This window comes from Rosa rugosa, chromosome 3 (assembly GCF_958449725.1).
Source record: "Rosa rugosa chromosome 3, drRosRugo1.1, whole genome shotgun sequence".
In the NCBI taxonomy this organism is placed as follows: domain Eukaryota; kingdom Viridiplantae; phylum Streptophyta; class Magnoliopsida; order Rosales; family Rosaceae; genus Rosa; species Rosa rugosa.
In genome coordinates this window covers 34,502,250-34,528,170 of record NC_084822.1, presented here as the reverse complement: position 1 = coordinate 34,528,170, position 25,921 = coordinate 34,502,250, and the positions used below count along the sequence as shown (strand labels likewise).

Genomic DNA, 25,921 nt, shown 5'->3' with positions numbered 1-25,921 from the left:
TGTCTTTTACGAGGAACTATTTCCTCGTCAAAAGAAGCAATTAGGGAGGAAATAACAATTTCATCGTTATGATTGTTTGGCTCCAATTTTGTTGCAACTGGTCAACAGTCTCTTTTATGCGCGGGCGTGCCAACACCGTTCGGGTGCGGTCGTCGGGGGTGTCCCTTGACCTGACTTCTATCAAGCGATTGTAGACGAGGAGAGCACCAACCTCGTCGTGGGATTCTTTATGCCTCGTGGCGAGGACTTTTGCTGAGCTTCTTGAAAATCACAATCGATACTCGATGTTGTAGATCGAGCAGAGCGAGAACCATTGGGAAGTAGAGAGAACTTGCTAAAGCGTGACTTTAGCTTGGCTGGGTTGCTAGGGCGTTACCCTTGCTTGGCTGGTTCTGTAACCGTTGTGGTCGCGGCACTACCGTCGGCTCCCGAGGAGACTAGGACCGAAGCACGTTGACAGAGGGTTTGGTGGCACTGAAAGTCGGCTTCTGAGAAGACTAGGACTAGGAGTGTGATCACCGATAAGAGAAAGAGAAGGAGAGGAGTTGCTCTTAGAGAGGTTGCTCTAGAGAGAACTTAGATCATCTTAGAGATGTTGTTGAATTGTGTTGTTGTTTCTGTTTTTGGTCGCGGCACTACCGTCGGCTCCTGAGGAGACTAGGACCGAAGTACGTTGACAGAGGGTTTGGTGGCACTGAAAGTCGGCTTCTGAGAAGACTAGGACTAGGAGTGTGATCACCGATAAGAGAAAGAGAAGGAGAGGAGTTGCTCTTAGAGAGGTTGCTCTAGAGAGAACTTAGATCATCTTAGAGATGTTTTGATTTGTGTTGTTGTTGTTTTAATACTTGTTGTAACCTCTATATATAGGCTACCAAGCAAAACTATTTGGCCTTAAACAACTCATAATGGGTTAGGTTTTAGCACTTAAACATTAATGGAATGTTAGGTTTAAGCACTTAAAACACTAATGGAATGTTAGGTTTAAGCACTTAAACACTAATGGAATGTTAGGTTTAAGCACTTACTGCTCCAATTTTGCTGCAGCTATATCTCCACCAATAACTCAAAATGGGCCTTCGACCTCTTCACATCAAATGATCCACAATGAGTGTAGATCATTGTGGCAAATTTTTAGAGCTTTCTTCCATGTGGTTGGGCCGGAAACGCTGCTGGACCTCTTACAGGTCCAGTTTTCCAGTTTTGCTTCTACAGAAAATTGGACTGATTATTTGAAGGTCTTCCACTCAAAACTAGCTCTGGAACTCTTCATAAGAAATGATTCTTGAGCTGTCTAGAATGGATCTGCAGAGTTTCAGCTCATTTCGAGTTCATTTGATCAGTCTGCCACCCCTCCTTCCTTGTTTATCTCGGTTTCTCCTAGCCGAAGTAGGAAAATGTGCTAAAGTTGACTTTTCATGCTTCCATAGTAGGCTTTATTTAGCCTCTAAATATATATTTCGAACTTGTCGACAATATATAGCTTGAGCCACTGACTTTGGCTCAATTTCTCCAAGACGTGCCTTGTCAGGCAAAAATGCTCATTTTGGGTCCAAACAATGATTTTGGCGGAAAATTGTGTACAACCCGCCAAATTCAATGGCCACAAAAAGTATGGTTTCCTCGCTAAAGTCCATCTTTTATGAGGAACTATTTCCTCGACAAAAGAAATCATTAGGAAGGAAATAATGATTTCGTCGTTATTTGTTTGGCGGAAAATCATGTAAAACCTGTCAAATTCAATGGCGACAAAAGTATGATTTCCTCGCTAAAAGTCCATCTTTTACGAGAACTATTTCCTCGTAAAAAAGAAGCAATTATCAAGGAAATAACGATTTCGTCGTTGTAGATTTTGGTGGGAAAAAAATTATAATTAAGGGGGGAATTGGCGGTACTAAAAAAAAGCCAACCATATTCTCTTTTGGCTTGGCACAGGAAAAAAAAATAAAATAAAAAAATAAAACATAAAACATAAAACAAAAACCAATACCAATATTATAAATAGATGACGACCAAACCCTAACATAAGGTTTCTCTCATAGCAGCTCTCTCTAGAACTCTCCTCTGACCTCTGTGGGTAAACATCTTACATCCTATTGTTTCCTTTTTCTTCCATGAAGATGAGATTGTAAGATCTGAAGAACTGAACGGAGCATGCCAAAATTAGGCCTCATCAAACAGCCCGCGGATCAAGTGGGCCGATGGAGGCCCGCTGGCCCGGAGGGCCAAAAGCCCGGCCCAGCCAGTAAAAAAAGCCCGCCATAGGCCCGGCCCGGTGGGTAGAGGGCCGAGCTTGGTTTAGGGGTTTGAAATCCGGCCCGTAAAAGCCCGCAAACAAAAAATATTATATAAATAACACAGAAACTGTTGTGCAGAACACCTAACTTCGATGAATTACTGGGAACTTCTCGGATGGAATTAGGAGTTGTACCCTATATTCACGGAAAGCCTCATGTGTCTAGTTTCTAAGGAATTTTACGGTTTGCGATTCCGACTTTTCTAGAAGGAGTTATGACAATGTAAGTGAAGGCAGTTCACCTTGAATGAGAATCTGCAACACAGAAACTGTTGTGCAGAACACCTAACTTCGCTGAATTACTTTGAACAACGGTTGACCAATTCGATCGGATTCTAAAATAAGGTGAAATTGGCTAAATTTTTTACCACACTCATAATTTATTGTAATAACCATATCCAACTGTTGGTTTTTCCATTTTCTTTGAATTGATAGAGGTTGCTCTTTAGAGTGTATATGATATAAATATAGTTTTATAAGAGTAACTAAGTTTGACCTAGTTGATCGAATTCGAAACTAGAACCAAATTGGCTGAAATTTTTATAACCACCATAAAACATTACAATCTCTCCATCGAGCGGTTGGTTTCTCCAAATTCATTTTCCACTTCATATTTGCTTTAGAATGAACCTCAACAATTAAAATGCAATGTATAAGTTATACAACTTTAGGAGGAAAATTGGTCTAGACCAACGTATTTGTAATTAAAATTGAAATTTTTATCTTATGTCCACGCACATCCATCGATGAAATATTTACAAACGTGATGTAAAAAAATAAGCACGTTTCGCGGTCGTCACTCCCTCGGTCAACCAAGAAAACATACAAATGACTACGGTTGACCAATCCGATCGGGTTCGAAACTATGGTGAAATTGACTAAATTTTTAACCACACGCATAATTTATTGTAATAATCACATCCAACAGTCGGTTTTCCCATTTTCTTTGAATTGATAGAGGTTGCTCTTTGAAATGTATGATATATAAATATAGATTTATAAAAAAATTAGTGTCTTTAAATATTTATTATAAATAATGCCCACAAGGCCTGTTCCGAAAAAGCCCGCAAGGCCCGCTTTATATGGACAGGCTTGGATCATTCGATTTACACTAGAAGGGCCTTGTGTGTGTGTGTGTATATATATGTATGTATACACACACATATATAAGGGTTTCGAATCAAGATAGCTAATAATTCGCTGACTGATTCTGCCTCATTCCAATCCACTCGAGAGAATTATTGGTTGAAGGCATTATGCCTCGAATAGATTGTATCTCAAAGAGATTGTACCTCATTCGGATTTTTCCTTGAGCAAATCTCTCGTCACTCAAATCCTCCTTAAAGAGTTTCATCCTATCGAGGTCCTCCTCTACAAGTTGTTTCCTCCTCGATTAGATATTCACGCCTTGACCGAATATTTCTACCTTGATCAGATATTCCCACCTCAACTAGATATTTCCACCTTGATCAGATATTCCCACCTCAACTAGATATTTCCACCTCGACCAGATTTTTCAGCCTCAAGCGAATATTTCCACCTCGATTAAATATTTCTGCCTTAACTAGATATCTCCATCTTAACAGGATATCTCCTCTAAACAAGAAATCTTCTTATTGAGAATATAGCAAAACACGTAAAAAAGATAACCAAAAACTACATTATTTTACATAAACTCAATCATTGTTCATATGCTTAAGCATTGTTTATGTTTATGCTAAAGTATGATCAAAATATCACGGAGCTATCCACAATGAAAACCGTTAAGATAATTGGAATAAAGATACCCTAAACCCATTTTTATTTTTATAAACACATTTTTATTTTTATAAATGACATATTGACATATTGAAAAAAAAAAAAAAAAAACGCGGGAGAAGTAAAGAGTTTTCGGTGCTGTGGTTATAAATTACCTCGAATAGATTTACCCCTCTTGCTGTGGCTGATGTAATTGATGAGAACAGAAATTGGTGCATTGATCACCTTGTTCCGTTCTTGGAGGAGTCTGACATTCATGCAATAAAGGCTATCCCAATCGGGGAAGCTAGTGAAGATGATGTTCTGGTCTGGCCCCACTCCAAAAATGGCTGCTATACAGTGAAAAGTGGCTACCATAAGATTCACTCAGTTAAAAGGCAGCAGCTCAAGGACAAGCCATCTACTTCTCACCAAATTAATCATAATATTTGGAAGTTGGTTTGGAAATCAAATTCGATGCCAAAAATCTCGAACTTCTTGTGGAAAGCTCTCTCTAATGCTCTCCCAACGGCCTCGAACCTTTACAAAAGGAAGATTCTTCCAAGCCCTTTATGCAGTATCTGTGGAGAGTTCCCGGAAACGATAGAGCACTGCCTTCTTCTTTGTCCCTGGACGACTGCTGTATGGTTTGGCAGCCCTACGGGATACAGTCCAAATAAACAGAGTATTACTACTTTGGAGGACTGGTTTCTGGAAATTAAGAATAGATCGTCTTCCCTGTCTGAGGATCTGCCCCATTTGCTCCACCTTATCTTCTGCCAGCTCTGGGAAATCTGGAAGCATAGGTGTGAGACCGTAATGAATCATGGCAGCCCAAATCCTATGGTCACGATTGAAAAAATCCGAAGAAACTTCGGCGAATGGAGGCTCGCCGTTGACTCGAAGGACGGGCCCAGTCTGGGCAGCAATAGAGTTGAACAGGACGCTCTATGGTACCCACCGGATCCCCATACAGTTAAGATCAATGTGGATGGCGCGTGGGAGGCAAGTAACCTGAGGAGTGGAATAGGTATCATTGTCAGAAACCACAGAGGCGATTCTGTAGCAGGGGCCAGTATTCATGGTACTCATAATTCTGCCATTGAAGTGGAGGCAGCAGCTGTAGTTAAGGGCTTACAGTTTGCAGCCCATTTGAAGCTCCAGAATATTATCCTTGAAAGTGACTGTCAGGATATTATTGCAGCTTTGGAAAACCCTTCCCTCACCCCAAACTGGAGGATCTCTCCATCAATTAGCTTGGTGTCTCATCTCAAGCCCCTTTTCTCCGGGATCAAATGGAACTGGATCCCCCGAGAAGCTAACCGCGTAGCTGACGCTGCGGCGAAGCTTGCTAAACTGAGGTCGTGCTCACAACAGTGGGCCAGTAGGCCTCCATCTTCTCTTCTTTCTGTTTTAAGGAATGATGGCCTCCCAGGGCCCCCAACCAGCCATTAGCTCAGGGCATTGCCTCTCTTGGCTGTCCTTCTTTTGTTTAGTTCAGTTCGCTTCTGGCTTTTCTTCTTTCTGTTTTCCTTTGTTGTAGTTCTTGTGGTGTTTGCCCTGGTGGCTTAATGAAATTTCTTATTGACCAAAAAAAAAAAAGAGTTTTCCTTCTCTATCTCTCACGGTGCAGCCTCCCTCTCTGCATCTCCCATCTTTGAATTGAAGCTCTCATCTCTATAGGTAAGACTAGATTCATCTTTCTTCCTCCTTGTACACAATTATTGTATAGTTTGATTAACGAATGTCCTATTTTCAAAAACAGAACAAAAGTTCGATCGAATTGGGATCGAATGGAATTGGGAAGTTAATTGGGTTTGTGCTGCCAAATTTGTAAGCCATTCTTCTTCTTCTTCTTCTTCTTCTTCTTCTATCCGTTTCTGTTTCGAATTCCCCAAATTCACTTTAACTTGCATATACTGGAATCTGTGGCTCACTTGCTTCTGTGCAATAACAAATCAATTACATAACGGGTCGATTGCTAGTTATTTGTAAGTGTTTCGAGTGAATTGCTTATACTTGGTTCCTTGGATTGAGGTGTCTTTGGGTTAGTTTCATAATTAGTTGATTTGATTCTTTTCGTGGTGGATTCTGTAATCCCAAGTTCAACACAGAGGGTATAATAATTGGGTTGAAATTGACTCTTAACACACGACTGATATATCGAACTTTATAATCGAATGAAGGTAGAGTTGCAGGGATTGAATAATTTTAATGTTGGATGAGATATGATGATGTCAATTGTTTGTTCTTGGGCGGTCATCATTGAAAATCTAGAATTAATGTGCAGTAAGAAGGGTGTTGTGATCTAAATCTAGTTTGTATGGTTCTTTTGGTTGTGAGCCTTCCTTTGTGATTATTTTATGTCCTTGTAAGTCATTTAGCTGATATCTAAATGTTAGTTATGTTCTGAAAAATTGTAGACTCTTCTCTGGGAATTAATTTGGTCTTCTGTGGTCTTGTTTCATTTTCTGGGTTAGTAAGCTATGCATACCAACTGTTTGATTTAAATTCTGATTGAAATAAAAAATAGAACTTCATTCAAAATATAGGTTACAAAAACCAACGAAAACAAAGTGCTTGCCTCCACTACAATCTTAGGCTAAATCTAATTGCCAAGTAACCCAGTTAAAGTAAAAGATATAATAAGAGTCAAGTATAACAAAGTAGTACGTTAATTACTTAACTGAATTGAAATTTCCACTCACAGAACAAGAGAGTTAGGCTATAATTTTTTTTTTTCCAACTTTATGTTCTGTTCTCTGATATTTTTTGGTTGGACAGAGAGAAGGCTTCGGTGTATAACAACAGGTAATGCACCGAGTAAACGCTCTCGTGTGCAAACTACTGATCAGCCATGCCCAAATGGATCCCGTTCTACTTCAGGTAATTCTTCAATTTTTGTTTTTTTTTTTTGGTCTGAAACTTCAATTTTTGTTTTGCTACAACAATATTTACAGAAAGTTGGATTTAACTTATTTATTTGACTCATATTGATTAATTTAACATGTGTGTGTAATAACAGGTAGTGCAATGAGTAAACGCTCTTGTGTGCAAACTACTGATCAGCCATGCGAAAATTCTGTAGAAGATGGACTCAATTCCTCGCTATAGGCTATAGAATGTATAACGACGAAAATAAATTTCATCACTATACAATACACAACTTATGACGACAAAAATAAATTTCCTCGTTAAAGATTATAATATGTACAACGATGAAAGTAAATTTCATCGCTATAGGTTATACAACTTACAACGACAAAAAATAAATTTCCTCACTATAGAATATAGTATCTATCGCGATGAAAGTAAATTTCCTCGCTATAAACCTTATAACCTATATCGACAAATGTAAAGTTCTTCGTCATTGAGTACCTTTGGCGAGGAATACACCAAATAACCTACATCAACAAATGTAAATTTCCTCGTCATTGAGTACCTTTGGCGAGGAATAGTTTTCTCTTGTACAAGATACATATAAGGAAGAAAATAAATTTCCTCATTAAAGATTGCTTATAGTGAGGAAAGACTTCCTTGCCAAAAGATACCTACAACGACGAAAATGTTTTTTCAATTTTTTTATTATTTATAATTTCTAAATTATTTACATATCATTAGCGAGGAAATAATACTTTAGCGATGAAATTTATTTTATCGGGAAATATATTTAACGACTATTTTTTGGTCTTCCAAATTTTTTAGTGAGAAAAAAGTATGAGTTTAGGCGAGGAAAAAAATTGTAGCTAAAGAATAACGGCGAGAAAAAAATATATTCATCGCGAAAAGGGATTGGCGAGGAAATAGTATTTTTCTCGCGGAAACTTTTCTTGACCACCCTACCGCGAGGAACTGGTGACCAAAATATTTTCCTCGCGAAAACACTACGGCGAGGAAATCTCAGTTTTCAGTGACAAATTTGTTCCTCGCAAATTAGCATTTTTGTTGTAGTGTCTCCGTGTTATTCAGGCCTTGACAATCCACACTATAATCTTAAAAGCCTGCATGAGGATCTGGAATCAGAATGGAAGCCGTCACCGGCCTAGGGTTTGCTAGGGTGAGAGAAGTCAAAGCTCCAAGATAGAGTATATTCACAGTTTCACCAACTATATATAGAACAACGAAAAAAAAGTTCTCTAAAAACACTGTCACGCCCCGAATTTTAAATACAATTAAAAATCCGAAACATGAATTAATACAACTCACATAAATACAACCTGAATTTTTTTCTCAAAACAACCACACCTCACATCGCTCGATATTACATAAACCAAATCTCAAATTTGTTTATTACAGCACACTCTCACCAAATTATATTGTAAGGCTCAAATGAGCATAACTCACCTCACAATTACAATTGCTGTAAAACTAAAACAAATTCTCTAACCCGCACGATCACCGTCCTGATTCTCCTGACCTGCAGGATTACCCGCTACACCGTTTGAATAGTGTACCGGGATTGCAACAATACAAACCCGGTAAGCTTTTTGCAAAGCTCGTATGAGTAAATGAAAGGATTGCACGATTTAAAGTAACACAATCAACTCAAGCACATTTTAATTTTGTTTTGCATAAGAATTGAAGTGTACAACATCACTTCAAGCATCAATCAACTCACATCTCATCATGACTACTCAATAATAAACAACTTCTTACTCAATATATACTCACAGGCTTATGATTTATTTATATAAATCATCCCATGCAGTATATTATACTTACAGGCTTATGATTAATTATATTAATCACCCCATTCAGTATATCATACTTACAGGCTTATGATTAATTATATTAATCACCCCATTCAGTATGTCATGTCATACCCAAGGGCATATGATAACTCGTTTATCCCCCAAGCAGTATGACGGCAGACAGACTAGAGCTCTAACTGTATCGTAAAGTGTCACCTGGGCCAAGGTTCACCTTACGAATGACTGCTTTTCTCAATTCACTCGACTCTTCATTTAATTCATCACAACGACTCAACTATCGCACTTTACTCAATTACCCATTATCATAGACAACACAACATCTAAGATAAATCACATATTCCAAGGGTAATGCTCAAAATATAACTCAGTAAATCACACCATCCAATATATATTCCACGTAAATATATATATACGTAGTCACCCACACAAGAGTGACCACTAATACCAACTATAGTTCACATGCAATAAAATCTAGAAATTCATTTTTATAGTTTAAATACATTTTACTTACCTATGGACCGTAGTCGATCAAGTCCATATAATTTAAAACAAATATTTATTTTAGTAAAACAATTTCCACAATTTCTCAATTAAATAAAATCACCGAATTTCGGTTCGTGAATGAACCATGTGCGATTTACTCACCTCGATATTCCCGCTGCGTCTTCAATTCAACACAATACACACCGAAATCGTTCACCCAAGGGAGACCGTCAATCACCTAATCACACATGACCTTAACTTAGCCAATAGCTCAAAAACATACTCAAACGACAATCCAACGGTCGGATCGAAATTAAATGATGATCCAACGGTCGGATCCTCACGGATCGCCTTTAGGATCACCCCCCAAAAATCATCACGAAGATCCAACGGTCAGATCTTCCTGAATCGTCCTTACTAACATCTTCACAAATTTATACAAAAATCCGACGGACGGATTCTCACGAATCGCCTCCCTAATCACCGTTTTGCATTTATACGAAGATCCAACGGTCGGATCTTCGCCCATGACCACACAAAGCCACTGGGACAGTCATAAGATCATCGTATCAAAACTACAAGTCCATCTGACGGTCCTAACTTCACATATCACAAATCTAACGATCGAAATCGATCGAAACTTAAAAATTCATAACTTCATCATACGATATCCAAAAATTATGAATTATATATGCAAACGATCGTATCGACACGTAGAACACAAAAATGGACAGAAACTGTCCTTGGGGTGTCCGGAGGTCGCCGGAAACCACCATCACAGTGGCGGCACCGCCACCCATCCAAAGTCAAAATTAGACAAAACTCCCAACATCAAAGTCCTTCAACTCAACTCCAATTTCACTTTTCATAACTACACCAAAGTCAGATTATAAGCCAAAAAGTAGAATTTTACCTCGCAAGTTTTGAAACCCGAAGAACCCTAGTTTCCCAATCTTCAAAATTCGATCACCCCGGATCAAATCGCTGCAAGCCTTCTTGGGGATAGCTTCTACTTCCTCTGGGCTAGAAAAGCCCTCAAAGAACTCGAGCTATAGTGGCCGGAGCTGGGAGAACCAAGGTGGCGAAGGAAGACGATTTCCAGCTCGGCTGTGCGGCTTCTCGGTCTTCTAGCGGCCACCACGATGGTTATCTCAAGTCGATGTCTTCTGGAAAGTTGTAGAAAACTTCACGGTGAGAAAAATTGCTTTTGGAATCAGGTCGATCGGAGGCCTGTAGAGGAAGATATGGCCAGACAAAGTAGAGCCCAGAAAAAGTGGGGAAGAGCGATTTCGTCTCCGACGAGGCTCTCTTCTCGACCTTGTAGAGCCTCATACAGCTCGTATTTCACTTCGATTTCTTCTACAAACTCGTAAAGGGGGTCGAGACCAGAAAAACCCACTTTGTTTCACATCAATCGGTGGCCGGATGAGGAAGAACGAAGGTGACGAAGGGAGGGGGTCGCGGCTGGGCTCGGGAGAGAAATGGGGAGAAATTTCTGGAGTTCCAGAAATTCTGTCCTCATTTGCAATATTCGGATTTTTTTTCATATTTATAGAAAATCCCAATTTTCAAATATTCGTAACTTATTCATACGAACTCCGAATATTACGTTCCATATGTCCACGAACTCGTATCGACGCGCTCTACAACTTTCATGAAGGAAGTTTTCCCAATTTCCCAATGTATAAAAAGTCAACTCCTTTGACCCCCCTAAAACGTTCAGTTTTCAAAATAAAATCGTTCGAACTAATTCCACACTCCTCTAAGCTTCGTACTCGTGTCCACGACCACGAAATCATTTCCAAAACGTCATCGGAAATTAACTTGAATTTTTCGGGTATTACAATCCACCCTCCTTAAAGAAATTTCGTCCCGAAATTTAAGCGCAAGTTAATTGCTCTCGATTACGGTTAACCTAACCATCGAATCTCCATCCTTTCCAAAGCTGTAGTAATCTACAAAGCCACAGCCCTTTGTATAAAAATACATTCCTAAGGCCACAAATTCTTTCATCACAAAAGTAAACTCACACAAAATCACCACATGGATCCTCACATAGATCTTCACATAGATCATCTCATAGATCATCACATAGATCTTCACATAGATCATCATCCTGTACTGGCATACAAGCACAGTAAACATTCTCACAAAGCGTTTCGCTACTCAATTAGCATCACGGTAATTCTCTATAGTAAAACTTAAGCATGCACTATTCTACACAACAATAGAGATGCATCACTCAAAACAAATCATCCCCAAAAGCATGCCAATAAAATCTGACACCCAGTGATGATGACTTGGGCTTGCTCAATCCTTGGGCTAAGCATCAGGGCTGGCCAATTGGGCCGAAGAAACCGAACCATCCACATTTCGAACCGGCCCGAACCAATTTGGGTTTAACATTTGGGCCTACCATTTGGGCCGAACAATTGGGCTTAACATTTGGGCCTACCATTCGGGCCGAACAATTGGGCTTACTATTTGTGCCTACCAATCGGCCGAACAATTGGGCTTACTATTTGGGCCTACAAATCGGCCGAACAATTGGGCTTACTATTTGGGCCTACCAATCGGCCCACAACTTTTTAGCTCGGCTACGGTATGAAATTGTACATACCGTATATACGTATACATACCGTACAGACCGTATATACGTATGCATACCATACAACTGTATATACTTATGCATACCGTACAGACCGTATATACTTATGTATACCGTACATACCGTATATACGTCCGTATATCAAGCATATACGAGATCCAAAAATATTTGTAAGAGGTAAGGTTCGAACTCCCGACCTCGAACACGAAGGTTTTGCTCCCAACCACTGAAGCAAGAGCTGCCTTCATTAATATATGCTCACGTGTTATATTTATTATGTCATAAGTGACATAAATAAAATAACGGGGAAGACAAGGTTCGAAACCTCAACCTGCCGCACGAAACCTTTGTCCCCCAACCACTGGAGCACAAGCTGTGCTTAATATAATGTGTACAAATGTTATACTTATTATGTCGTAAGCGAACATAATAAAAATAAACGAGAGGCAAGGTTCGAACCTCTGACCTCTTGTACAAGAGCCTTGCTCTTCAACCACTAGAGCACCAGCTGCTCTCGTTACTATCCATGCAACTTCTTTCATTTATTCTATCATAAGCGATAGAATAACAACAAACTGTCGGTACACTCCACGTGCCACGACACGTCTCTTCCGTGATTTACGGAAAGCAAATCACTTTCTGCTAAAGCTGTCTGCCACAGCGTCTCGAGGTTCGGCCTGTCCCCTTACACGCTCAACACGCGCCAACAGCTTTTCCGGGTTTCGGGGCGACTTTAATCCAACGCGTAGAATGAATCACAGGAATCGTCCATCCAACGGTGGAGATCTGCTCACCTCGCTCTATAAATAGGTGCATTCTGGAGAAAAACTGTTCACACCAAAGAAAAGAAATTTTCCCCAGCCATTCTCTCTCAAACTCTTCAGCCTTCCTCTCGAAACTCAAATCCTTTCTTCATCAATTTCAATCCTTCTCCTCCCGATCTTCTCTTCCATCTGGTAGATTCAATCTCTTCTTTTCTCTGAACTTTCAGATCTCCAACCCACCATCATCATCCTTAATCCCTTTAACAACAACTCCTTCAAACACCCGACAACTTTACTCTTCGATCTTCACATCCCCTCAACCCATCACCATGGAACCACGAACTCTGCAACTGATGGAGCTACAAACCCAGCAACAAATCGAGGATGGAGGAAACAACCAAGCAGCCGGGAGTAGTGCCAACACAGATTTCTGGCGAAGCCGTGCCAGGTGGGTTCCTACTCCAGATCAAATAAGGATCCTCAGGGATCTTTACTACGACAAGGGAGTTAAGACCCCAACTACAGAGCAGATTCACGAGATCTGTCTCCAGCTGCAACAGTATGGACAGGTTGAGGGCAAGAACATTTATTTTTGGTTCCAGAATGTCAGGGCTCGAGAGAAGCAGATGAAGAGGTGCAATCAGGCTGCTCAAGTGCCCATGGGAACTAGTTCTCCTGGTACTGGTGGATCCATTGATCTCAATTTTGGGTCCACTGGTTCTACTGGTGCTGGTGGATCCATCGACATCAATTTTGGGCCAGCTGGTGGATCCATTGACATCAATTTTGGGTCCACTAGTTCTACTGGTGCTGGTGGATCCATTGATCTCAATTTTGGTTCCACTGCTTCTACTGGTAATGAAGGATTTATTTACTTAAATTTTGTTTCATAATCTTCCTCACCCTTCAATACTAATACCAGTACAACTCTTTTGGCACAACAGGAGGACAATCTTCCATGGAACAACGAGGAGGAGTTCGCCAGGAGTTTGAAACTCTTCCTCTGTTCCCCGTGCACGGCGAGGACGTCTATGGTAACCCGAAGACTACTTCCGAGGAAGGTAGCGCATATGATTACTATTTCGGTGGCGCAGGCGGTTACAACCGTGGATCTCCAGTTTCTCTTGAGCTCAGCCTCAACCCATCCGGAGCTACTGATTAGGCTTAGTATAGCGTAGTTCCAATTTCCTTTTTGTAATATTAAATCAATAAGATGGTGTGCATGTTCTCTTTTCTTTTTGTTTAACCAACAACAACACCAAGGATCGAACCTTGGTCACCCAATACTATTTTCAAAACCATAAACAACTCTACTGCACACATCTTTCATAATGATGCAATAAAAACAATCACTCAAAAAGAATCCAACAATCAATTAAGTCGCATCGAGGTCTAGCTAGTATCCTCTGAGTCAAACCAAACACAAACAATTTCATCGATAGGATTAGGGATTTATAAAGCTAAACACATCCTGAGTTAGCTAGGAAAAACCCACGTCTTTAGAGTTACTCTTACAAATCTTATAAAATCTCAACCATTTCCTCTATTAATTGCTCCATTAAACTTACCACAATTCATACCCTATGAATTTACGATTTAGAAACCGAATCAAACTCCATATCGCATAGTAATTCACTTGAACCACTATGGATACCCAACAATGTCACTACAATCAATACCCAAAATTGCACTTAACCATTTCTCCTAAAATCCATCACCACAGAAACACACCCTCATCTAATAACATTTACAGAGAGTTGACTCTAAATCTCCCCATTATTTACCGACCAAGATCAAACTCCATTTCAAAACTTTAAGTGTCCCGCCTACTTAAACTTAAAACACAAACAACCTCAAATTCACTTCAGTCCAACTCCATACTACGATCCAAAACTTAAGAAAACTAGTTCACAAAATCAATTTCCTTCACTTAAATAAAACTATGTCCACAAGTCATAGTCAGGTCAACAGACCAAGGTGTCCAAACGGAGAATTTCCAATCCAGTTGTCTTTGTGAAACGCAAAATATCAATCAAAATGATGCTCGCAACATCAACCACGTATACAAAACATGTTCCTCGGATCTCGATTTAAATTTAGAAATACTAAAACTACCACTAGTCCCACTTCAAATAGCCCTTAAGATTTTAGGTACTCGGAGAGAACTCAAATATATAGTCGTTCGTCTCAATCACTCAAACACGAGATCAAACTCCGTTCTCGCACCTCAAACTCTGCTCAATAACTTACAAGCACATGGAAGAATTAACCACAATAATTTCTTCCCTAACCGCAACACTACTCACAACTCCACATGAGTCTAGAATCTATTCAGATGCATCTGTATGTCCAACTTAAGAAGGCAAAATTACTATCAATTAATACTCGTATCCACATCAGATACGAGCATAGGTCCACACCATGCCTTCAACCAAACACTTCTACATACAAAAGGAAACTCATTTCCATAAACAATCCTCACTGACTCATCAGAGTTAAATCCGGAGGTTTCCATTCCTCAAAGATTACAACCTGCGGAAACTAAACTTATTCTAATACGAACTTAGAAGACAACTCTACCGTCCTACTGACATACACGCTGTCTAGACCCCATACTAAGACATACCCAATGATTATACCAGTACCGAAGAGTATACGATGGGGATCCGCTGCAGACGGGCCATCACTCGGGGAGTACTGATTATCACCAAATATGTACCTTACGCTCTGATACCAAACTGTCACGCCCCGAATTTTAAATACAATTAAAAATCCGAAACATGAATTAATACAACTCACATAAATACAACCTGAATTTTTTTCTCAAAACAACCACACCTCACATCGCTCGATATTACATAAACCAAATCTCAAATTTGTTTATTACAGCACACTCTCACCAAATTATATTGTAAGGCTCAAATGAGCATAACTCACCTCACAATTACAATTGCTGTAAAACTAAAACAAATTCTCTAACCCGCACGATCACCGTCCTGATTCTCCTGACCTGCAGGATTACCCGCTACACCGTTTGAATAGTGTACCGGGATTGCAACAATACAAACCCGGTAAGCTTTTTGCAAAGCTCGTATGAGTAAATGAAAGGATTGCACGATTTAAAGTAACACAATCAACTCAAGCACATTTTAATTTTGTTTTGCATAAGAATTGAAGTGTACAACATCACTTCAAGCATCAATCAACTCACATCTCATCATGACTACTCAATAATAAACAACTTCTTACTCAATATATACTCACAGGCTTATGATTTATTTATATAAATCATCCCATGCAGTATATTATACTTACAGGCTTATGATTAATTATATTAATCACCCCATTCAGTATATCATACTTACAGGCTTATGATTAATTATATTAATCACCCCATTCAGTATGTCATGTCATACCCAAGGGCATATGATAACTCGTTTATCCCCCAAGCAGTATGACGGCAGACAGACTAGAGCTCTAACTGTATCGTAAAGTGTCACCTGGGCCAAGGTTCACCTTACGAATGACTGCTTTTCTCAATTCACTCGACTCTTCATTTAATTCATCACAACGACTCAACTATCGCACTTTACTCAATTACCCATTATCATAGACAACACAACATCTAAGATAAATCACATATTCCAAGGGTAATGCTCAAAATATAACTCAGTAAATCACACCATCCAATATATATTCCACGTAAATATATATATACGTAGTCACCCACACAAGAGTGACCACTAATACCAACTATAGTTCACATGCAATAAAATCTAGAAATTCATTTTTATAGTTTAAATACATTTTACTTACCTATGGACCGTAGTCGATCAAGTCCATATAATTTAAAACAAATATTTATTTTAGTAAAACAATTTCCACAATTTCTCAATTAAATAAAATCACCGAATTTCGGTTCGTGAATGAACCATGTGCGATTTACTCACCTCGATATTCCCGCTGCGTCTTCAATTCAACACAATACACACCGAAATCGTTCACCCAAGGGAGACCGTCAATCACCTAATCACACATGACCTTAACTTAGCCAATAGCTCAAAAACATACTCAAACGACAATCCAACGGTCGGATCGAAATTAAATGATGATCCAACGGTCGGATCCTCACGGATCGCCTTTAGGATCACCCCCCAAAAATCATCACGAAGATCCAACGGTCAGATCTTCCTGAATCGTCCTTACTAACATCTTCACAAATTTATACAAAAATCCGACGGACGGATTCTCACGAATCGCCTCCCTAATCACCGTTTTGCATTTATACGAAGATCCAACGGTCGGATCTTCGCCCATGACCACACAAAGCCACTGGGACAGTCATAAGATCATCGTATCAAAACTACAAGTCCATCTGACGGTCCTAACTTCACATATCACAAATCTAACGATCGAAATCGATCGAAACTTAAAAATTCATAACTTCATCATACGATATCCAAAAATTATGAATTATATATGCAAACGATCGTATCGACACGTAGAACACAAAAATGGACAGAAACTGTCCTTGGGGTGTCCGGAGGTCGCCGGAAACCACCATCACAGTGGCGGCACCGCCACCCATCCAAAGTCAAAATTAGACAAAACTCCCAACATCAAAGTCCTTCAACTCAACTCCAATTTCACTTTTCATAACTACACCAAAGTCAGATTATAAGCCAAAAAGTAGAATTTTACCTCGCAAGTTTTGAAACCCGAAGAACCCTAGTTTCCCAATCTTCAAAATTCGATCACCCCGGATCAAATCGCTGCAAGCCTTCTTGGGGATAGCTTCTACTTCCTCTGGGCTAGAAAAGCCCTCAAAGAACTCGAGCTATAGTGGCCGGAGCTGGGAGAACCAAGGTGGCGAAGGAAGACGATTTCCAGCTCGGCTGTGCGGCTTCTCGGTCTTCTAGCGGCCACCACGATGGTTATCTCAAGTCGATGTCTTCTGGAAAGTTGTAGAAAACTTCACGGTGAGAAAAATTGCTTTTGGAATCAGGTCGATCGGAGGCCTGTAGAGGAAGATATGGCCAGACAAAGTAGAGCCCAGAAAAAGTGGGGAAGAGCGATTTCGTCTCCGACGAGGCTCTCTTCTCGACCTTGTAGAGCCTCATACAGCTCGTATTTCACTTCGATTTCTTCTACAAACTCGTAAAGGGGGTCGAGACCAGAAAAACCCACTTTGTTTCACATCAATCGGTGGCCGGATGAGGAAGAACGAAGGTGACGAAGGGAGGGGGTCGCGGCTGGGCTCGGGAGAGAAATGGGGAGAAATTTCTGGAGTTCCAGAAATTCTGTCCTCATTTGCAATATTCGGATTTTTTTTCATATTTATAGAAAATCCCAATTTTCAAATATTCGTAACTTATTCATACGAACTCCGAATATTACGTTCCATATGTCCACGAACTCGTATCGACGCGCTCTACAACTTTCATGAAGGAAGTTTTCCCAATTTCCCAATGTATAAAAAGTCAACTCCTTTGACCCCCCTAAAACGTTCAGTTTTCAAAATAAAATCGTTCGAACTAATTCCACACTCCTCTAAGCTTCGTACTCGTGTCCACGACCACGAAATCATTTCCAAAACGTCATCGGAAATTAACTTGAATTTTTCGGGTATTACAATCCACCCTCCTTAAAGAAATTTCGTCCCGAAATTTAAGCGCAAGTTAATTGCTCTCGATTACGGTTAACCTAACCATCGAATCTCCATCCTTTCCAAAGCTGTAGTAATCTACAAAGCCACAGCCCTTTGTATAAAAATACATTCCTAAGGCCACAAATTCTTTCATCACAAAAGTAAACTCACACAAAATCACCACATGGATCCTCACATAGATCTTCACATAGATCATCTCATAGATCATCACATAGATCTTCACATAGATCATCATCCTGTACTGGCATACAAGCACAGTAAACATTCTCACAAAGCGTTTCGCTACTCAATTAGCATCACGGTAATTCTCTATAGTAAAACTTAAGCATGCACTATTCTACACAACAATAGAGATGCATCACTCAAAACAAATCATCCCCAAAAGCATGCCAATAAAATCTGACACCCAGTGATGATGACTTGGGCTTGCTCAATCCTTGGGCTAAGCATCAGGGCTGGCCAATTGGGCCGAAGAAACCGAACCATCCACATTTCGAACCGGCCCGAACCAATTTGGGTTTAACATTTGGGCCTACCATTTGGGCCGAACAATTGGGCTTAACATTTGGGCCTACCATTCGGGCCGAACAATTGGGCTTACTATTTGTGCCTACCAATCGGCCGAACAATTGGGCTTACTATTTGGGCCTACAAATCGGCCGAACAATTGGGCTTACTATTTGGGCCTACCAATCGGCCCACAACTTTTTAGCTCGGCTACGGTATGAAATTGTACATACCGTATATACGTATACATACCGTACAGACCGTATATACGTATGCATACCATACAACTGTATATACTTATGCATACCGTACAGACCGTATATACTTATGTATACCGTACATACCGTATATACGTCCGTATATCAAGCATATACGAGATCCAAAAATATTTGTAAGAGGTAAGGTTCGAACTCCCGACCTCGAACACGAAGGTTTTGCTCCCAACCACTGAAGCAAGAGCTGCCTTCATTAATATATGCTCACGTGTTATATTTATTATGTCATAAGTGACATAAATAAAATAACGGGGAAGACAAGGTTCGAAACCTCAACCTGCCGCACGAAACCTTTGTCCCCCAACCACTGGAGCACAAGCTGTGCTTAATATAATGTGTACAAATGTTATACTTATTATGTCGTAAGCGAACATAATAAAAATAAACGAGAGGCAAGGTTCGAACCTCTGACCTCTTGTACAAGAGCCTTGCTCTTCAACCACTAGAGCACCAGCTGCTCTCGTTACTATCCATGCAACTTCTTTCATTTATTCTATCATAAGCGATAGAATAACAACAAACTGTCGGTACACTCCACGTGCCACGACACGTCTCTTCCGTGATTTACGGAAAGCAAATCACTTTCTGCTAAAGCTGTCTGCCACAGCGTCTCGAGGTTCGGCCTGTCCCCTTACACGCTCAACACGCGCCAACAGCTTTTCCGGGTTTCGGGGCGACTTTAATCCAACGCGTAGAATGAATCACAGGAATCGTCCATCCAACGGTGGAGATCTGCTCACCTCGCTCTATAAATAGGTGCATTCTGGAGAAAAACTGTTCACACCAAAGAAAAGAAATTTTCCCCAGCCATTCTCTCTCAAACTCTTCAGCCTTCCTCTCGAAACTCAAATCCTTTCTTCATCAATTTCAATCCTTCTCCTCCCGATCTTCTCTTCCATCTGGTAGATTCAATCTCTTCTTTTCTCTGAACTTTCAGATCTCCAACCCACCATCATCATCCTTAATCCCTTTAACAACAACTCCTTCAAACACCCGACAACTTTACTCTTCGATCTTCACATCCCCTCAACCCATCACCATGGAACCACGAACTCTGCAACTGATGGAGCTACAAACCCAGCAACAAATCGAGGATGGAGGAAACAACCAAGCAGCCGGGAGTAGTGCCAACACAGATTTCTGGCGAAGCCGTGCCAGGTGGGTTCCTACTCCAGATCAAATAAGGATCCTCAGGGATCTTTACTACGACAAGGGAGTTAAGACCCCAACTACAGAGCAGATTCACGAGATCTGTCTCCAGCTGCAACAGTATGGACAGGTTGAGGGCAAGAACATTTATTTTTGGTTCCAGAATGTCAGGGCTCGAGAGAAGCAGATGAAGAGGTGCAATCAGGCTGCTCAAGTGCCCATGGGAACTAGTTCTCCTGGTACTGGTGGATCCATTGATCTCAATTTTGGGTCCACTGGTTCTACTGGTGCTGGTGGATCCATCGACATCAATTTTGGGCCAGCTGGTGGATCCATTGACATCAATTTTGGGTCCACTAGTTCTACTGGTGCTGGTGGATCCATTGATCTCAATTTTGGTTCCACTGCTTCTACTGGTAATGAAGGATTTATTTACTTAAATTTTGTTTCATAATCTTCCTCACCCTTCAATACTAATACCAGTACAACTCTTTTGGCACAACAGGAGGACAATCTTCCATGGAACAACGAGGAGGAGTTCGCCAGGAGTTTGAAACTCTTCCTCTGTTCCCCGTGCACGGCGAGGACGTCTATGGTAACCCGAAGACTACTTCCGAGGAAGGTAGCGCATATGATTACTATTTCGGTGGCGCAGGCGGTTACAACCGTGGATCTCCAGTTTCTCTTGAGCTCAGCCTCAACCCATCCGGAGCTACTGATTAGGCTTAGTATAGCGTAGTTCCAATTTCCTTTTTGTAATATTAAATCAATAAGATGGTGTGCATGTTCTCTTTTCTTTTTGTTTAACCAACAACAACACCAAGGATCGAACCTTGGTCACCCAATACTATTTTCAAAACCATAAACAACTCTACTGCACACATCTTTCATAATGATGCAATAAAAACAATCACTCAAAAAGAATCCAACAATCAATTAAGTCGCATCGAGGTCTAGCTAGTATCCTCTGAGTCAAACCAAACACAAACAATTTCATCGATAGGATTAGGGATTTATAAAGCTAAACACATCCTGAGTTAGCTAGGAAAAACCCACGTCTTTAGAGTTACTCTTACAAATCTTATAAAATCTCAACCATTTCCTCTATTAATTGCTCCATTAAACTTACCACAATTCATACCCTATGAATTTACGATTTAGAAACCGAATCAAACTCCATATCGCATAGTAATTCACTTGAACCACTATGGATACCCAACAATGTCACTACAATCAATACCCAAAATTGCACTTAACCATTTCTCCTAAAATCCATCACCACAGAAACACACCCTCATCTAATAACATTTACAGAGAGTTGACTCTAAATCTCCCCATTATTTACCGACCAAGATCAAACTCCATTTCAAAACTTTAAGTGTCCCGCCTACTTAAACTTAAAACACAAACAACCTCAAATTCACTTCAGTCCAACTCCATACTACGATCCAAAACTTAAGAAAACTAGTTCACAAAATCAATTTCCTTCACTTAAATAAAACTATGTCCACAAGTCATAGTCAGGTCAACAGACCAAGGTGTCCAAACGGAGAATTTCCAATCCAGTTGTCTTTGTGAAACGCAAAATATCAATCAAAATGATGCTCGCAACATCAACCACGTATACAAAACATGTTCCTCGGATCTCGATTTAAATTTAGAAATACTAAAACTACCACTAGTCCCACTTCAAATAGCCCTTAAGATTTTAGGTACTCGGAGAGAACTCAAATATATAGTCGTTCGTCTCAATCACTCAAACACGAGATCAAACTCCGTTCTCGCACCTCAAACTCTGCTCAACAACTTACAAGCACATGGAAGAATTAACCACAATAATTTCTTCCCTAACCGCAACACTACTCACAACTCCACATGAGTCTAGAATCTATTCAGATGCATCTGTATGTCCAACTTAAGAAGGCAAAATTACTATCAATTAATACTCGTATCCACATCAGATACGAGCATAGGTCCACACCATGCCTTCAACCAAACACTTCTACATACAAAAGGAAACTCATTTCCATAAACAATCCTCACTGACTCATCAGAGTTAAATCCGGAGGTTTCCATTCCTCAAAGATTACAACCTGCGGAAACTAAACTTATTCTAATACGAACTTAGAAGACAACTCTACCGTCCTACTGACATACACGCTGTCTAGACCCCATACTAAGACATACCCAATGATTATACCAGTACCGAAGAGTATACGATGGGGATCCGCTGCAGACGGGCCATCACTCGGGGAGTACTGATTATCACCAAATATGTACCTTACGCTCTGATACCAAACTGTCACGCCCCGAATTTTAAATACAATTAAAAATCCGAAACATGAATTAATACAACTCACATAAATACAACCTGAATTTTTTTCTCAAAACAACCACACCTCACATCGCTCGATATTACATAAACCAAATCTCAAATTTGTTTATTACAGCACACTCTCACCAAATTATATTGTAAGGCTCAAATGAGCATAACTCACCTCACAATTACAATTGCTGTAAAACTAAAACAAATTCTCTAACCCGCACGATCACCGTCCTGATTCTCCTGACCTGCAGGATTACCCGCTACACCGTTTGAATAGTGTACCGGGATTGCAACAATACAAACCCGGTAAGCTTTTTGCAAAGCTCGTATGAGTAAATGAAAGGATTGCACGATTTAAAGTAACACAATCAACTCAAGCACATTTTAATTTTGTTTTGCATAAGAATTGAAGTGTACAACATCACTTCAAGCATCAATCAACTCACATCTCATCATGACTACTCAATAATAAACAACTTCTTACTCAATATATACTCACAGGCTTATGATTTATTTATATAAATCATCCCATGCAGTATATTATACTTACAGGCTTATGATTAATTATATTAATCACCCCATTCAGTATATCATACTTACAGGCTTATGATTAATTATATTAATCACCCCATTCAGTATGTCATGTCATACCCAAGGGCATATGATAACTCGTTTATCCCCCAAGCAGTATGACGGCAGACAGACTAGAGCTCTAACTGTATCGTAAAGTGTCACCTGGGCCAAGGTTCACCTTACGAATGACTGCTTTTCTCAATTCACTCGACTCTTCATTTAATTCATCACAACGACTCAACTATCGCACTTTACTCAATTACCCATTATCATAGACAACACAACATCTAAGATAAATCACATATTCCAAGGGTAATGCTCAAAATATAACTCAGTAAATCACACCATCCAATATATATTCCACGTAAATATATATATACGTAGTCACCCACACAAGAGTGACCACTAATACCAACTATAGTTCACATGCAATAAAATCTAGAAATTCATTTTTATAGTTTAAATACATTTTACTTACCTATGGACCGTAGTCGATCAAGTCCATATAATTTAAAACAAATATTTATTTTAGTAAAACAATTTCCACAATTTCTCAATTAAATAAAATCACCGAATTTCGGTTCGTGAATGAACCATGTGCGATTTACTCACCTCGATATTCCCGCTGCGTCTTCAATTCAACACAATACACACCGAAATCGTTCACCCAAGGGAGACCGTCAATCACCTAATCACACATGACCTTAACTTAGCCAATAGCTCAAAAACATACTCAAACGACAATCCAACGGTCGGATCGAAATTAAATGATGATCCAACGGTCGGATCCTCACGGATCGCCTTTAGGATCACCCCCCAAAAATCATCACGAAGATCCAACGGTCAGATCTTCCTGAATCGTCCTTACTAACATCTTCACAAATTTATACAAAAATCCGACGGACGGATTCTCACGAATCGCCTCCCTAATCACCGTTTTGCATTTATACGAAGATCCAACGGTCGGATCTTCGCCCATGACCACACAAAGCCACTGGGACAGTCATAAGATCATCGTATCAAAACTACAAGTCCATCTGACGGTCCTAACTTCACATATCACAAATCTAACGATCGAAATCGATCGAAACTTAAAAATTCATAACTTCATCATACGATATCCAAAAATTATGAATTATATATGCAAACGATCGTATCGACACGTAGAACACAAAAATGGACAGAAACTGTCCTTGGGGTGTCCGGAGGTCGCCGGAAACCACCATCACAGTGGCGGCACCGCCACCCATCCAAAGTCAAAATTAGACAAAACTCCCAACATCAAAGTCCTTCAACTCAACTCCAATTTCACTTTTCATAACTACACCAAAGTCAGATTATAAGCCAAAAAGTAGAATTTTACCTCGCAAGTTTTGAAACCCGAAGAACCCTAGTTTCCCAATCTTCAAAATTCGATCACCCCGGATCAAATCGCTGCAAGCCTTCTTGGGGATAGCTTCTACTTCCTCTGGGCTAGAAAAGCCCTCAAAGAACTCGAGCTATAGTGGCCGGAGCTGGGAGAACCAAGGTGGCGAAGGAAGACGATTTCCAGCTCGGCTGTGCGGCTTCTCGGTCTTCTAGCGGCCACCACGATGGTTATCTCAAGTCGATGTCTTCTGGAAAGTTGTAGAAAACTTCACGGTGAGAAAAATTGCTTTTGGAATCAGGTCGATCGGAGGCCTGTAGAGGAAGATATGGCCAGACAAAGTAGAGCCCAGAAAAAGTGGGGAAGAGCGATTTCGTCTCCGACGAGGCTCTCTTCTCGACCTTGTAGAGCCTCATACAGCTCGTATTTCACTTCGATTTCTTCTACAAACTCGTAAAGGGGGTCGAGACCAGAAAAACCCACTTTGTTTCACATCAATCGGTGGCCGGATGAGGAAGAACGAAGGTGACGAAGGGAGGGGGTCGCGGCTGGGCTCGGGAGAGAAATGGGGAGAAATTTCTGGAGTTCCAGAAATTCTGTCCTCATTTGCAATATTCGGATTTTTTTTCATATTTATAGAAAATCCCAATTTTCAAATATTCGTAACTTATTCATACGAACTCCGAATATTACGTTCCATATGTCCACGAACTCGTATCGACGCGCTCTACAACTTTCATGAAGGAAGTTTTCCCAATTTCCCAATGTATAAAAAGTCAACTCCTTTGACCCCCCTAAAACGTTCAGTTTTCAAAATAAAATCGTTCGAACTAATTCCACACTCCTCTAAGCTTCGTACTCGTGTCCACGACCACGAAATCATTTCCAAAACGTCATCGGAAATTAACTTGAATTTTTCGGGTATTACAAACACCCTAGCGAGACATTCTCTCAACCCTAGCTAGTCTACGGCCTCCTTGCCTCCATCGTCAACTTTTCTACCATTCTCTCCAAATTTTCTCAATCCATGGCTTCCATTGATGCAGTCACAGCGAGCTTTGCTGCCTCCCTTGCTCTTGTTGAGGGCGGTAGCGCCCCTGATCTGGGAAAAATTGGTGGTGGTCCTGTGCGTAGGTCATCCCAATCTTTTCTTCCTGGCAAACCATTGACCCGAAAGCAGGTTGATCCGAAGGCTTTCAAATCTCACTTCCACCGAACTTGGATGGTGGACAAGGAATTCAGGATCCAGTAGAGGGCGGGGGATCTGTTCCTCTTCTCTTTCGAATCTGTTCGAGATCGTAACAAAGTATTACGGGGAGGAGTCTGGTGTTATGATCACGCCCCCGTGTGTTTTGCAGAGTATTACGGAGTCAAACCATTGCATGAAGTCCAATTCAAGCATCTCCGAGTTTGGGCTAGGGTTTCTGGAATACCACCTCTTTATGAAGAGTCTGAGAATC

The 25,921-nt window shown here is 40.3% G+C and overlaps 2 protein-coding genes and 3 long non-coding RNA genes across 5 annotated transcripts; 2 read left to right on the top strand and 3 right to left on the bottom strand.

The window, feature by feature from the left end:
• Window positions 1-9,102: 9,102 nt before the first annotated feature.
• LOC133738146 (uncharacterized) lies at window positions 9,103-12,073 on the bottom strand. The gene is made up of 2 exons (XR_009859969.1): window positions 10,139-12,073; window positions 9,103-9,463 (listed from the first exon to the last, which is right to left on the bottom strand). It is a non-coding gene; the product is annotated as an uncharacterized LOC133738146 (long non-coding RNA).
• A 231-nt stretch (window positions 12,074-12,304) lies between these two features.
• Window positions 12,305-14,784, top strand: LOC133738140 (protein WUSCHEL-like). Its single transcript, XM_062165593.1, has 2 exons — window positions 12,305-13,452; window positions 13,542-14,784. Exons 1-2 carry the CDS (start codon window positions 12,927-12,929, stop codon window positions 13,757-13,759), a joined length of 744 nt encoding a protein of 247 aa, XP_062021577.1. The 5' UTR covers window positions 12,305-12,926; the 3' UTR covers window positions 13,760-14,784.
• A 1,478-nt stretch (window positions 14,785-16,262) lies between these two features.
• On the bottom strand, window positions 16,263-19,233 carry LOC133738145 (uncharacterized). The gene is made up of 2 exons (XR_009859968.1): window positions 17,299-19,233; window positions 16,263-16,623 (listed from the first exon to the last, which is right to left on the bottom strand). It is a non-coding gene; the product is annotated as an uncharacterized LOC133738145 (long non-coding RNA).
• Window positions 19,234-19,464: 231 nt separating this feature from the next.
• LOC133738139 (protein WUSCHEL-like) lies at window positions 19,465-22,778 on the top strand. Its single transcript, XM_062165592.1, has 2 exons — window positions 19,465-20,612; window positions 20,702-22,778. The coding sequence occupies exons 1-2, from the start codon at window positions 20,087-20,089 to the stop codon at window positions 20,917-20,919; spliced, it is 744 nt and encodes a 247-aa protein (XP_062021576.1). The 5' UTR covers window positions 19,465-20,086; the 3' UTR covers window positions 20,920-22,778.
• A 644-nt stretch (window positions 22,779-23,422) lies between these two features.
• LOC133738147 (uncharacterized) lies at window positions 23,423-25,374 on the bottom strand. The gene is made up of 2 exons (XR_009859970.1): window positions 24,459-25,374; window positions 23,423-23,783 (listed from the first exon to the last, which is right to left on the bottom strand). It is a non-coding gene; the product is annotated as an uncharacterized LOC133738147 (long non-coding RNA).
• Window positions 25,375-25,921: the final 547 nt, after the last annotated feature.

Excerpts from the sequence above, each read along its gene's own strand:
- LOC133738140 (XM_062165593.1), top strand. The coding sequence starts at position 12,927 with ATGGAACCACGAACTCTGCAACTGATGGAGCTACAAACCCAGCAACAA. Across the intron at positions 13,453-13,541 it reads TGGTTCCACTGCTTCTACTG|GAGGACAATCTTCCATGGAA; the intron begins GTAATGAAGGAT and ends TTGGCACAACAG.
- LOC133738139 (XM_062165592.1), top strand. The coding sequence starts at position 20,087 with ATGGAACCACGAACTCTGCAACTGATGGAGCTACAAACCCAGCAACAA. Across the intron at positions 20,613-20,701 it reads TGGTTCCACTGCTTCTACTG|GAGGACAATCTTCCATGGAA; the intron begins GTAATGAAGGAT and ends TTGGCACAACAG.